The 14,214-nt window shown below is 41.9% G+C and overlaps 1 protein-coding gene across 2 annotated transcripts in view; it reads left to right on the top strand.

Moving 5' to 3' along the window:
- Positions 1–14,214, top strand: part of kif20ba (kinesin family member 20Ba) — a 45,757-nt gene continuing 31,543 nt past the window's right edge. The window contains exons 1-23 of one of the 2 annotated variants that reach the window (XM_073481432.1): positions 1–74; positions 520–625; positions 1,843–1,932; positions 2,055–2,177; positions 2,333–2,471; positions 3,035–3,219; positions 3,628–3,682; positions 3,955–4,161; positions 4,997–5,108; positions 5,511–5,582; positions 5,801–5,947; positions 6,258–6,420; positions 7,273–7,431; positions 7,531–7,641; positions 8,123–8,262; positions 8,344–8,464; positions 8,991–9,180; positions 10,060–10,244; positions 10,503–10,967; positions 11,138–12,336; positions 12,716–12,854; positions 13,205–13,327; positions 13,549–13,609. In XM_073481432.1, coding sequence (XP_073337533.1) covers positions 521–625; positions 1,843–1,932; positions 2,055–2,177; positions 2,333–2,471; positions 3,035–3,219; positions 3,628–3,682; positions 3,955–4,161; positions 4,997–5,108; positions 5,511–5,582; positions 5,801–5,947; positions 6,258–6,420; positions 7,273–7,431; positions 7,531–7,641; positions 8,123–8,262; positions 8,344–8,464; positions 8,991–9,180; positions 10,060–10,244; positions 10,503–10,967; positions 11,138–12,336; positions 12,716–12,854; positions 13,205–13,327; positions 13,549–13,609 — 4,291 coding nt within the window. In that variant the 5' untranslated portion in view covers positions 1–74; position 520. Of the gene's footprint in view, positions 75–519; positions 626–1,842; positions 1,933–2,054; positions 2,178–2,332; positions 2,472–3,034; positions 3,220–3,627; positions 3,683–3,954; positions 4,162–4,996; positions 5,109–5,510; positions 5,583–5,800; positions 5,948–6,257; positions 6,421–7,272; positions 7,432–7,530; positions 7,642–8,122; positions 8,263–8,343; positions 8,465–8,990; positions 9,181–10,059; positions 10,245–10,499; positions 10,968–11,137; positions 12,337–12,715; positions 12,855–13,204; positions 13,328–13,548; positions 13,610–14,214 lie in introns of both variants that reach the window. The other variant, XM_073481431.1, reaches the window with a different exon arrangement.

Below are 14,214 nucleotides of genomic sequence, written 5' to 3'. Positions count from 1 at the left end.
CTTAACGTCAATTAGCGCTAGCACACAAGATATTCTGTACTTCCAGGGTCTAATGTCCCCAAAATAACTGCCAGGTAAGTGTTTTCGTTGCGTAATAAGCCAAGTGTAGCGTCATTGTTGAGTTATTTTCTTAAAAGCCAACGGACACGTAGTAATGTTACGATAATCAGTTGGCAGGTGCGTCCGCAGGTCGACTAAAAGTTTCCAGCTGGACAGCTAACTAGCTAACTAGCTAACTAGCTTGGGAGCTAGCCTCACCAAGAGACGTTGTTAGTTAGTAAACACAACAACTAATGACTAAACTGTCTGCCAGTAAACGTTATACGGCCTTATACATTTACAGTTGCTTTGAGCTCAGTGATAACACCCACGCCAACCTAAACATCAGACCCCGTCCGCTTGAATCGCTGCGGGCAGTCGAGGCTGATGTAAGAGCTGCTTGGTGAATAACTTGTGAGGACAGTTACTGTCCGTGGGACAATAAACACATGGTTACACTTTTGTGCTTGTTTGTCGCAGGATGATGGAATCGTGTCTGAGCCACACGGCTGACCAGGCAGAGGAACAGGTCGACTGTGTGAAGAGAGGTCTTTCCTCAGATTTCAGCACCGCCCCAGACTCTCAGGTAAACCTGGTAGCGACAGGTCAATTCACTGTGATGCTATCGATACCCACATTAATGACAATACTATCACCATACAGGCGACAATGGCCAGCATTAAACTCTAATATGCGAATACAGTGATGTCTTTACTGCATTATAAAGTGGCCATATGATGGTCAGGGACGTGGGAACTACTTTCATGGAGGAGCAACATTATCCAACACTGCAGTAGGCTACTGGTTAGACTGAACTAACGAGCCTTACCCAATGTGAGAAGTAAAGAGCAAAAAAAATTAATTAATTTACAAAGCCTCTTTATTATTTAGATGTGAGACCACTCTTGAAGGCTGTGTCCACAGTCCAGGGACCTCACTTTGCTACCTTCTAAACCTAAATTGGGATCTTTTTAAAAAAAACAAACACTTGACGTGGAAATGTATGTGAATTTAGGGAAATGTTAACCCGTGTGTACGAACATTTTGGAGACTGGAGAAACTGGTGACGCAGATGGTGAGGTGGTAAATTAAAGCCCGATTGTAGAAGCCCAGACTCCAACTTGATTTCCAACTCAATTTGGGATTTGTCAAAGGAAATTGCGCATTGTGCCATAATTGACTGCATTTATGGCAAAATCCATTCATGAATTCCAATTTTATGATGCATTATTATTATAATTAGAAACGAAAGTCAGACAAGTTGAAGCAACAGTTCTTATTTTAAACAAAAACTGTTTTGTGCAGTAAAGAGAAGCTGTCGCATCCCGACTTCCAACATCTATGATGATGATGATTGAAATGGGCAAACCACAAAATCAGGAGGTCAATGTGATACTTGTGTCTCTCAGTCTTTTACCTGACTTGCAGTGAAGAACACCATCCACAGTTAACCATTTTGTGAGTTTTGCTTTTCAAACAGCTCGGGGCTAATTAACTGATGACCACGACAGCGGTGCATACGGCAGACGGGCTACTTCAAAAACACTTGCCTGTTATTGATTCACCATATACAGAAAATTGACACAGGCATAGTACTTAGACAGCAGTTTTGTCCTACTTATAGAGCGCCGCAGGAATGAATCCTCAAACCAGGAAATAAGTTGGCATTTGTTGCACTTCTAGTTCCCTTGTCTCAAAGTCAGTGGGTTTTTTTTAAATTGGGTTTTTGGTCAGTAATGCCCAAAAGTAAAGTGTCCTTCACTATTATCTTGCTGTTTTTGATCAAACACTGATGTTGTGCAGCTTTCCAGCACTGAGGAGAGAGAACACCTTCAGGTCTTCCTCCGCATCCGACCCTTCACCTCAGCAGAGAGCGATACTGGAGAGTCGCAGGTGACAAATACAAATAAAATACTCAATCCCTACTAAAAAAAAAAAGCCTTTTTAAAAACACGTCAACAAAACATTTGGTGCATACAAAATTCATAAATATTTTTTTTTACTGTTTTTAACAGGGCTGTGTTACCCTTGAGCCTCCTGACACAGTTCTGCTGAAGCCTCCCAGTTTGTCCCTCTCAGCGAGGCTTAGCACCGACAAATCCCTTCCACAGACTGGACAGCGCTTTCAGTTCTCTCAGGTCGGTAACTTTTGGTTTTCCCGATAAGAGCCAAAAAACTTTACCTCCTCTGGCCACAGAAAGCTTAGCTATTATTATTAGTAAATCATCAACTGTATACAGCACGATCCATTTGGGTGTCCCTCTTTGATGAGCTTTTTTTGTACCCTCAATAGGTGTATGGTCCTGAGACAACACAGAGAGAGCTCTTTCAAGGCACAGTAAAGGATTTGGTGAAAGATGTCCTCGAAGGGGGGAACTCTCTGGTTTTCACTTATGGAGTCACCAACGCTGGAAAGACCTTCACATTCTTAGGTCTGTTTCACGCTCATACATTCAGATAGTGCTGCTTTTTAAGATATATTAAAAATGACTGCTAAATTCAATAAAAAAATGACTAAAAATGACATGCCATAATTTACAGTCTTGTCTGTCTTAAGAGGAGGTGCTTCTTAGAAGCAAGAAAACTCTTTATCAGCAGTTCTCTGCAGCTTTTTACCACCTCCCCCTTTATGACAGATCTCATGTTGTTGGCACAAGTTTAACACACTTCTGCCGCTTCACATGGAGTTGACAGGCTGTCTGGTGCTCTTAGAGTAAAGTATCTAGTACCAGAGTGTGTCAGAGTCTGTTCTTCTCGAAAGTTAATCGATCCTGGATTGTGTGGTTCACTTGCAGTTAAGTCTACGTGTTGTAAACACTGCATGTCTTAAATTAAGCCCCTGCCACCTGCTTTCTATCCGTGCATTCTTAGACAACATTTCAATGAGGAAGAAAGGACCTTATTGTTTTCAGACACATTTCTGTCATGAGCATTTTAGGATTAAAGAAGTTACCCGAACTCTACACAATCTAGCAATATCCTCTTGTTACTTCAGGTCCAGATGCGGATGCTGGTATCCTGCCTCGGTCTCTTGATGTCATTTTCAGCAGTATTGATGAACAGGTTTTCACTGGGATGAGCATCAAACCTCACCGGTGCCGAGAGTTCACCAGGCTCACCAGGGAGCAGCAGGCAGAGGAGGCGTTGTTCAAGAGAAACCTCTTCAGGCAACTTAAAGAGGTAACTTGTGTGCTTTAGGCTGAAAAAAGAGGAAAAAAAAGAGAAATTGATTAGATGTCAAAGTGACATTCATGCACTGCCATCGGGGTGTACATTGTCTACAATGAGTGGGTAGGTTGTGTTTGTCAAGTGGCATCCATCCATCCATCCATCCATCCATCCATCCATCCATCCATCCATCCATCCATCCATCCATCCATCCATCCATCCATCCATCCATCCATCCATCCATCCATCCATCCATCCATCCCTCCATCCATCCATCCCAGGGTTTCAAAACAAAACATTAGATTGTAATGAGCTGATCAATGATGGTCACTTCACCTGTTAGTGGTTTTAATGTGTCTTATCATTGTAAGTTCCTTTGATGGGTTTTTAACATTTTCATCTTTGCTCTTTGCATTGTAGAGTGAGAAGAGCAGTGCCAGCCTGTTGAACTCGACCAATAAGACGCTCCTTGAAGGCAAGATTTCCTATTTTAATTTATCATCTCTTAATATGTTTTTGCTTGTCTTCTGTTATTTTTTGCACTGCAGCTGCAAATCTGTCACTGAAACCACGTGTGCACTGTGATAACGTTGTACTAATTCTGATTGACAGTACTGCTGCACCTTGTTTGCATTTCTAAGACTTGCTATTTGACCTCTAGGACAGGACTGCACTATGGTATGCTACGGTGTGTCTTACTACAGGGTTTAAAAACATGTTTTTATACTGTTCTGGCCTCTGTTGCAGACTCCTCCATGCTTGGGACGACTGTTGCAGCAGAGGATAAAATCAGCCTTGAGGTGGAAACGCACACTAAGTTCTCTGTTTGGGTTTCTTTCTGTGAAATCTACAATGAGAACATTCATGACCTCCTGGAGGTGTTACCCAGCGGGGCCTTGAGGAGGACTGCACTGCGCCTGTCACAGGACGTCAAGGGCAATGCCTTCGTCAAAGGTTTGAAGGGATGGGGGCACATACCACGATACTTGACAGAAGTTTGAATTATTATTAAGTTTTAAGCAAATACTTGACCTATTGGAGTAGTAGAGTTGGCTAAAATGGGTACTGCACTTCCTCTTTTTTTGGTATGCAAACTTTACCACCTCAGCCAAACGTTAAAACTTGACAGCATTAATTTTTTCTCCTGAATGTCGAGTGTTTGAGTTTTCTTTATAAGCAAATTTAAAATACACATAAGGGCTGATAGAGACGAGGTCATTTTTCTTCATACCTTTTTGCAATTTGGACAGTGCACATGTAGTTTTTCAATGATATATTTCTCCACAGCTAAATTAGCTACTTGCTAACAGCAGCTTGTTGCTGCAGTCAGAAATATCTACAGCAGAAAGTTCAGTGAGCAGCAGTTCGCCTAGCTTAGGTTATGCTGCCCTCTGCAGTTTTGGAGTTTTACAAATGACCCCTGTGAAAAACTAGTGACATTTTTCAACACACTAATTATAGGTGTACTCTACTTTTCTTGTCCTAATGAACCCTCTACATTTTCTTAAAAGAAAGTGAATTTGGAACATTTGAAAATGAGTGACATTTCTTGCAGTTCGCGTTTGAAGTAAAAGCAATTTATCACGAACTGTAATTATAGATGCACTTTTCTTTCATTTCAATTCAAGTGAATTTGGGGCTTTTACTTTGGAATGTTGATGTTGCGTTGATCCAATTTTCAGAAATCCTTTAACTTATCCTACTGTGCAGCTGTAAAAGGGACAAAAAAGGAACCTTTTGAGCCAGTTTATATGAATGTCCTGTTTTTTTTTTTTGCATTTGTATTTAGATCTGCGTTGGGTTCAGGTAAATAGTGCAGAAGAGGCTTACAAGGTGATGAAGCTGGGCAAGAGGAACCAGAGCTTCTCCTCCACCCGCCTCAACCAGCTCTCTAGCAGGAGGTGAGGACAACGGTCGGCAGCATCTACAGATTAACAGCTGGAAGTTTTATTATGTTGAGTTAATTTGTCAAATGCACTATCCCGTGGCAAAATTCTGGGTCATCTTTACTACTTCATCTCCTCTGTGTTGCTTGTTTCAACCCCATAAATGCCACCTGTTCACGTGTAGGTGTGCATTTGTTAAACGTTAACATATTGAAACCCCCCAAATAATTCTATAAGGTTATTTTTCTGCTTTGTCTTTTTTTTTCACTCTATTTATATACAGTTGATATGAAGCAAATGTCCCAGACTGGAGCCCTGGTGTTGTATGCATTTTATCTTGTTTTTGATTTTGTGCTTACTTCTTCTGGTTACATGTAAGAGTCTGTTGATCTTCTACTTTTCTCACTCTTTCTGCAGTCACAGTATTTTCTCCATTCGCATATTGAGGATTGAGGACATTGCGACTCCAAGGGTCCACACAGTCAGCGAGTGAGTGACTCTTTTTGATTTGACTGCCATATATAAACATGGATTTAGGCATGGACTGTGTGTTTGTAGAACAAGGAACTGAAAAGGGGTGCATGTGTAACAAATAATATCTTGTAAAAGTTTAGTGAATCATGAAGTGTTGAACATGAATGTACAGCATCTGTTTTTTGTGCAAGAGTTATCTTATGTCCTTTATGTGGATATGTGTTTGTCATCAGGTTGAGTCTGTGTGACCTGGCTGGCTCTGAGCGATGCGCCAAGACCCAGAATAAAGGAGAGCGTCTGAAAGAAGCTGGAAACATAAACACCTCACTGCTCATCCTAGGAAAATGCATCAACGCACTAAGACACAATCAGCAGGCCAAGTGAGATCATTACCTGTCCGCCAATCTCTCTCTTTCTTCAGTTGATTTGATCTCTCATCTTATTTAGTGGTTTCTCTAAACCCTAGTGGCCAAAAAAGCAGTTGTATAACTACTTACTTCGGAGTCAGTGCTGCTACACAAATTCTGTGTAGCAGCACAAACAATGAACCGTGAATTGGGACTTTAACTCTATATTTCACATCATGTTTTAAGATGCCGGGCTACTGGAAGCAAAATTACCCAAAACTGACATTCCTAGAATCCACATATAACGGTGCCAACTAAGCTTTTTTTCTGTTCCCTCCCTCAGGCTGCTTCAGCATGTGCCCTTCAGGGAAAGCAAGCTGACCCACTACCTGCAGGGCTTTTTCTGTGGTCGAGGTAAAGCCTGTATGATCGTCAACATCAACCAGTGTGCCTCCATGTACGACGAGACTCTCAACGTCCTCAAATTCTCTGCTGTGGCACAGAAGGTGCAGACACATTTTCATTTTCTCTCGTATTGTGATTTGTTCTCCGAGTGTTACCTCTTTTTCATTCAGCTGCAGACCTTGTCGACCACACACACACACACACACTGCTCCCCATATATATTCTTTGCTGTAGCTACTAGCTGCTGATTCATTCATTCAAACCTTTATTTAAGACTTGGGGAATCAGTGTTGCTGAGCGTTAACAGAGACGTCCAGCAATCAATCAAAAAACAAACCGGATTGAAATAGAAATCCAAACATACAAAGTGACGGTGTCAGTTCAGGTGTTGGAACCTGATAACATTAATGAGGAAAATGAGTTGGCTTCCTCACTGAGAAGTTGAAGGTGTGCAGCCTGTCACCTGCACTTCTTCATCTAACGGCTCCTTCTTGTTCCATTACTCCAACAGACCTGCTCCCTGACATATTTAAAATCGATCCGCTGTCAACAAATGATCCAAAAGTCTGTTGTTTTGTTGTGAGATATTGCTGAACTCACTGAACTACACTGCCTTTCCTTTGACTAGCCAATGTGATAAATAAGGTCAACTCTTGTTTAGCCATTTAAATTCTTTTAATGTGAAGCTGCAGCAGTAGAACATGTTTGATTCTCAATAGCAGTGAATTAATACAGCGCCGTACAGATAGTGAGCGTCTCCCAGTTTAATCTGCAGCACCAGTGTTGTCACAAAGACATTAGTTGATAGGATAATTTGGTCACCGCGTTAGCGTTAGTTACACCGCTGGAGACGAAAACCTGGCTCAGCAGCCATACATAACCAAAGTGCCACATCCACATCCGAGTATTGATGGTTATATAATCGATTTGCATCTTTTTTCTTCTATTTCCAGGTTGTGGTTCTGACCACCAGGATTCTTCCCATCATGCCACAGAGGTCCACCAGTGAGGTATCTTTCATCAGTAGCAATGCTGAGAGGAAGGCTCATGGCAGCAGCAGCAGCAGGAGGAGCTCCCTGATTGGCTGGGATACCAGCCTGGAGGATGTACAGGTGAAGTGGAGGCGGCTACTTCCTCAGTACATTTTATAATTATTTATTTTTTAATCACAAGATCACGTCATTGTGTTATTTTTAAAATCGTTTGTCCAGGAGGATGACGATGATGAGCACGAGGAAGAAAAGAGCCTGATGGAGGATTCGATGGATCAGACTGACGACAGAGACGATGGCGATGAAAATGATGATCAGAGGTCACACCAGGTCAGTCCCTTTCATGTTAATTTCACATATTAAAAACTAGCAGAGAGATCAAGATCATTGGTGAAACATCAGGGAGGTAAGAACAGACTGAGAGAAAATAAATAAGTACAAAGAAGTTGGATTGTAAAATAAACGACTCTTCATACAGAACTTTTTTGGAGAAGCTATTCTGTTTTTTTAACTTGATTTTCTACAGTTCCTTATTTTAGAAGGACTTGTCCCCTCTATGATTAGAAAGCATGTCTGAGAGTAGGGAAGGAGAAAAAGAAAAACATCTTTAAATAAGGAAATTCATTTTATTTAATGTCGGAGCAATGAGTGCTCGTCTCCACCTTACTGCTTAGATGCAGTGTTCATGTTTTGTAAATAGATTTATAGATTCAACTGTTTCGTTTTTTTTGTAATGAAGAAAACAGTTAACAACAACTTTTAAATTGAAAACTCTTTGTCGTTGTGTGTTACCATTTGTCCCGTTCCTCAGAGGCAGGCGGTGCTGTTGAAACAGCTGCAGATACAGCTGAAGAAGGAGCGAGCGGAGAACCTGCTCTTGGAGGCACGAGTCAGAGAGGAAATCAGCAGAGAGTTCTCAGAGCTCTTCTCTGAGATGCAGAGTGACTACAAGTGAGGCATTTTTGTTGATATATATCCAGGAAAGATTTGGGTCCAATGTTAAATCCATACAAATGTGTGTGTTTGGTTCAGAGAACGCCTGGTGAGGGAGAGAGAAATCTTGGAGGAGCGAGCAGAAAAGAGGCTGGAGATCTTTAAGAACCTCATTGACAGAATGGGTACTGCTGGACCCAGTCCAGATGCACAGGCCATGGTAATACAACCTCTTTTCCTTGGATCACAAATAAAGGAGTGCTTTGTTTACTCGTTGGCTGGTTAAATGTTATGAATGCTAAAACAGATTTATGATTAAATGATTTCATGATAAAAACATGAGTGAAACATGAAATATGCAGAAGCTGTGTTTGATACGCACCACATTGCATCTTAGTGACAAGATTAATGTGCTACACTCTCACTTCACACAGAGTTTCCTTAATTATTGAGTTCAACCTGTCTTTGACCCGCTTCCACCTCCAGCTTGTCATTGAAATAATAATGATTCCTGTTGGAACAGCTTTGCTCACTGTGAGAGCAAAGGGAATTGCAAGGTTTCTAACATTTCATACAAGGACAGACAAGTTATTTGATCTCTTTTTGAAATCCTGTATTCATTATCTAAGGAAAGTTATATGTAGCCTCTCAAGCAAGTATGAGTAAAGCATCATGTTCCAGGATTGTGTCTTTGCGCTCACTAATATCCCTGACTAATTTTCTCTGATGTTTCCTTCCTCCCGCAGGACACATCTCTGGACTCGTACTCCTCTGAATTGGCAGGCATAAAGATGGCTGCTCATAAATGTCTGGGTTCAGGCCGAGCAGGAGCTCAGGGAGACCGAAGAGACGCTGTAGAGGAGCTGAAGAGGAAGGTGCTGGAACTGAATGAGCACCAGCGGAAAGTCCAAGAGGAGATGGCTCACAAACACAATGGTAAAAACACATATGAATCCATCAGCGTTTAATCTGTCAGCCCGGCAGATGTTGGATTCAGATGGAGGAATAAAAACAAATTGAGTTATTCTCCTTCAGTTCAGTACCGAAGGACTGATGTAAAGATATGTTTATGTATCCATATAACAATTATGTTACTCAACAACATTTCTTCATCAGAAAGTATTTCCAAAAAACAACTGTTCACAGTTCAGTCTGTGGGTTATCCAGGCTGTTTCTTGAAAATCACTCTGCTATTTTCAACTGTACTTTTTTTTAAAGCATTTTTGAGCTACGCTTATTAAATACTATTGGCCACATAGATCTTAAAACTCTCGATCAAATAAAACCAGAACTTTTTGCATGGATCGGAGTTAATACGATTCAATTGGAACCAATGCTTCCTCTCGACCATGACTCATCTCTTTTTCCAAGTTTTCCAGCAGCGAAGACGCATTAGTTTAACGTTTGTTTATTTTTAGCTGTCATGTTGCTGAAAAGAGTGAATAATTGCTGAGGTATATGTTTCTGATAAATCGGACCAGTTCTCAGCTGTAACTGGGTCTCGATTCCCATCCCTGTGTGCCAGTAATGGTATGGAGGAAAATACTGTATGTAATTGTGTCATTTGTGTGAACAGACTTACAGACAGGCTGTACAGAACATTTAATTGACACAGCTGAAGAATGAAGGCATGACTGTTTGCCCATCGCTGACAATAACAACACATCTCTAATAGAAATGTCACGTCTTATATTTATTTAAAGTAATAATTAACACCTTATATTTCTATGATTTATTACAAAATAGACCGTTGGAAACCTGTGTCAGCTCTAGCTTTTCCTGTTGTATATCTTCTTTCTTTGTGTTGTTTTCCAGGTGAAGCCAATGAAGTCGAGGATGAGGCGAAAAGGAGGCTTCTCTTTCAGCTCCAGCAGAAGTCATCAGAGGTTGCCCAGCTGGAGAAAAAAGTTGGAGACCTGCAGAGAGTGGCAGAATGGGGCTCACAGGGCCACTCCTTGCTGGTGGCGGAGGGGGGTTCATGTGAGAGAGACCCGCTGCAGGTAAGGTCCACATAATAACGAGGAGATGCTCAATAGCCAGAAAGAGAAGAGGCGATGTTATTGGTGTCCTGATTTCCGAATTCTTAGTAGAACCAGTTGTTGGTGAAGGGCGAGCTCAGCTTAAAAAAAAAAAACATACTTCACTGGCAGACTTGTTCATCTCAGTTTTTAGTGACACTCTTCCCACCCTCATTAAGTTCATTCAATGCTTTTTAAACATTAAGATAGGAATTAATCAATACTCCCATCACCCAGGAGGCGTTGGCTGCCCTTGAGAAGGAGAAGAGAGGCCGAGAAGACGCCCTTGCAGCTTTGGAGTATCAGACTATGGGAAAAGAGGAGGCACTGGCATCCTTAGAGGAGGAAAGGAAAGCAAGGGAGGAGGCCCTTGCCGCAATAGCAGAACTGAAGAGAAGCAAAGAGGAGGTGCTAGCATCCCTCAAAGAAGAGAGAAAAGGCAAGGAGGAAGCCGTAGTGGCCCTTGAAGCTGAAAGGAAAACCAAGGGGGATGCCATTGCAGCTCTAGCAGAAGAGAAGCAAAGCAGAGAGAATATACTTGCAGCTCTTAGTGAGGAGCATAGTGGCAAAGAGGCGGCTCAGGAGATGAACAGGAAGGAGATCAGCAGGCTGGTGGAGGAGAGAGAAAAGAGCCAGCAGGAGGGTGACGCACTCCGACAAGAAGTCAGAGAGCTGACTGCCAAACTAGAAGCCACAGGGTGCAAGGTCAGTATTTATTGAGACAAGTCTGATATTTGATATGTGAATCCTTGGCTGTTCAGTGTCTGATAGCAGCTTTTAAGTTTTGTCAGCCAACAAGTGGCTTGTGCATAGGTAGTGGAATAATGGTTATTTATGTTTTGTTAATGGCCTTTTTTAAACTAAATTTACCACAGGTGACCACTGAGATGGAGAGAGCTGAACAAGCATTGGTCCAACTCCAAACTGCTCAGGCACAACTGGGCGAACACTCCAAGGAGATGCAGGAGAAAACTACCCAGATCCACACCCTGATGCGTGAAGTTCAAAGCCTGAAACAGGAAGTGCAGACTTCAGCAGCCTCATGTGGTGGTGACAGTGATCAGCTGAGAGAGGAAGTGTCAGAGCTGAGGAAGAATCTGGATGAGGAAAAGGAGACAAATGAGAGCAAGCGCAGACAAATCCTGGAGCTGGAGCGTGAGCTAGCTCAGGCAAAAGAACAGCTGGCACACAAACAGCTGATCTCTGACCAGCAGCTGGAACAGCTGAATCATCAAGAAGCAGCTTCAAAACAACAAGTTGAAGAACTGAGAACAAAGCTTCAGGAGCAAGAAAACATATCCCAACAGCGCCTGGATGAACTCGGATCCAAGCTGGAATGCCAAGAAAATGCTTCCAGAGAGGAAGAAGAACAGCTGAAAACAAAACTTGAAGAACAAACACAGGCTTCGAAAAAGCAGGTAGAGGAGCTCAAAGAGAAGCTGCGCGAACAAGAAGTGATATCACAACAGCAACTGGACGAGTTAAAACACAACCTAAGTGAACAAAAAGAAACCTCTGGTAAACTTTTAGATGATCTTAAGCAAAAGCTCAGTGAGCAGGAGCGAACTGCAGAGTTGCTGAGGGCCGAACTAGAAGAAGCTAGGTGTAAAGGTTCAAACAGTTCCTCTAGCTCTGCTGCTGAAGAAGAAGAGCTCAAGAGGTTGAACGCTGATCTCCAGAATGAGGTGGCGTCCCTGAGGGCAAAGGTTATCAACATGGAACAAACAAAGGAGTCTCCAAGCAAAACTGAAGCTCAGCTAGCTTCTTCAGAAGACGAGAAAATGCTAAATGAAAAGGACAGACGGGCGGAGGAGAAGCTAGCAGACTTGGAGAAAGCGTCAGCACAGAGAGAGGCAGAGCTGCAGAAAAAGCTGCTGGAAAAGGAGGCACAGGTGACATCTCTGCAGAAGAGCCTACAGGAGGCACAGGAGCGGCGGGAGGAGGAGGAAAGCCAGGCAGTCCAGGAGGCCCGGCGCAGGGAGGTGGAGAGACGCAGGGAGCTACTGGCTGTGGCGCATGAAGCCATCGCTCAGAAGGATGCAGAGCTGGAGAAGAAAGCTGAGGAAATTAGCAGGTAACCAGTCGTTTCCTTCACATATATCAGGGAAGGATAGTACATCTTCAAAATATTATCAAAGGTTGGACCCTCTTATAATTAGACGTCTTATATAAGACTATTGACAGATTTTTTGGAGAAGCAGTGTCATTGTATTAACCTTTCTCGTGGTTCTGTACTAGACTGGATTATTCTGTCACTGTGAAATACATTTTCTCTGTATTATCTTGCCTGTCATCTCTCCACAAGTACCTTGTTGTCCAGGAAGGGTTTTATTAATCCATCTATCCACCAGCTGTTTTAAAGACTTTGAAAAATGTTGTTTTGGACCACAATGTACTATTTTGTCTTTGAAATAACTTGTTGCATTTCACTGTTATCTCGTTCACTCTCCCAGACTGAAGGAAAATGCCAAACAGGACACGGAGAAAGCCAAGAGCCTCAGCCTCGACCTGCAAAGGAAAGATGACGACACTTCAGACCTCAGAGAGAAACTAGCCGACTACAAGAAGCAGATCCAGCAGGTCCAGAAGGAGGTACACAAATTAACTTTTTAAAAACCTAAACATGGTCACACCGAAGTGAAAACAACCTCATGAGCAGCTGATTTTTAAACCGTTGATGTCACTATGCAGCAAAGAGATGTCTCTCTTGGGAATGCAGCATGGTTTCTGATTTATTGTCTACATTAAGCTGAATACAGCTGAAAGGTAATAAGGTCTCGTACAAATAAAAATAAAATATTCATACTTGCTTGGGGAAACTTGAACACAAAACATTTCCACATCACTGGATACGAGTGAGACACTGACATAACCAGCAGACAGCTTGAGTTTCTTTTATCTATAATGTGTAAACTTTTGTTCATAACTTTTCTTTTCTGAAGATCTCGGCCATGAGAGAAGAGGAAAAGTCTTTGAGGCAGAAGCTGTCTGACACTGAGAAAGCTAAGAAGCAGCTTCAGTGTGACCTTGCCAACAGAGATAGAACCATCCAGCAGCTCAAAGTGGTGAGATAATCTGTTTTCTTACGCTCACATTTACCAAAACAAATCCCTGAAGACTTCAGCTCTGTTTTCCATGGAAGAGCAGCACCCTCATGCTGTTGTGTGCCAGTAAGGAATCTAACAGATTTCCCTTTGACTGCCTCCGTACTCCAGTAGTGACGCGCCATCTTTATGCTTTCCTCATCTCATCTCCTCCTCCTCTTCCTCCTCCTCTCTTCTTCTAGGAACAATCATCTGACACAAAGTCTGACCAGACTCTCCAGCTCTACCAGAAGGCCTGTAAAGGTAAACTAATGTGTCTTTGTGTATCTAACATTATTTGAATACCAAGCAAAGATAAAATACAGAGTTGAGAAGCTTTTAGCAGATTTTAATTTGACTTTAGAGCTGCTTCTCTCTTTGTCGCCTGGTTGGACGTTTCTCTGATTTGTGTCTTTCAAAAGTCAACAAACTATTTAAACTTTTCAAACAGAAGGCACAAATTTGAGAAAAGTCAAAATATCTTTGAACTCTGAAGATTTTTTCCAGTATACTACAGTGATTATATTTAATATTTAATAATGATATTTAATTTATTGGTGTAATAACTGTTTATCCAGTCAGCCCACAACAGGTTACGTAAGTGGACATTGATATACTGGCTGCAGACAGTTTTGAATTTATATTTAATGGTTTTAATCTTTTTTTTTTTACATGTTTCTAAAAATAAAATTTGGATCTATTCTTACACCACGATGTGTAAATGCAGCAACTATATCAAGCTTATGCACCCTTCATAAAAACACCATCATTTGGAGGCTGTACTTTGCTTTTGTCTTGCTGTTGTTTAAGTTAAGACGTGATTAATCGAACCCTGCGAGCCTTTCCCTTCACAGACATACATTTGCAGT

This window comes from Pagrus major, chromosome 15 (genome assembly GCF_040436345.1).
Source record: "Pagrus major chromosome 15, Pma_NU_1.0".
In the NCBI taxonomy this organism is placed as follows: domain Eukaryota; kingdom Metazoa; phylum Chordata; class Actinopteri; order Spariformes; family Sparidae; genus Pagrus; species Pagrus major.
The sequence above is the reverse complement of the archived record's forward strand: the minus strand, read 5'-3'. Positions and strand labels throughout refer to the sequence as shown.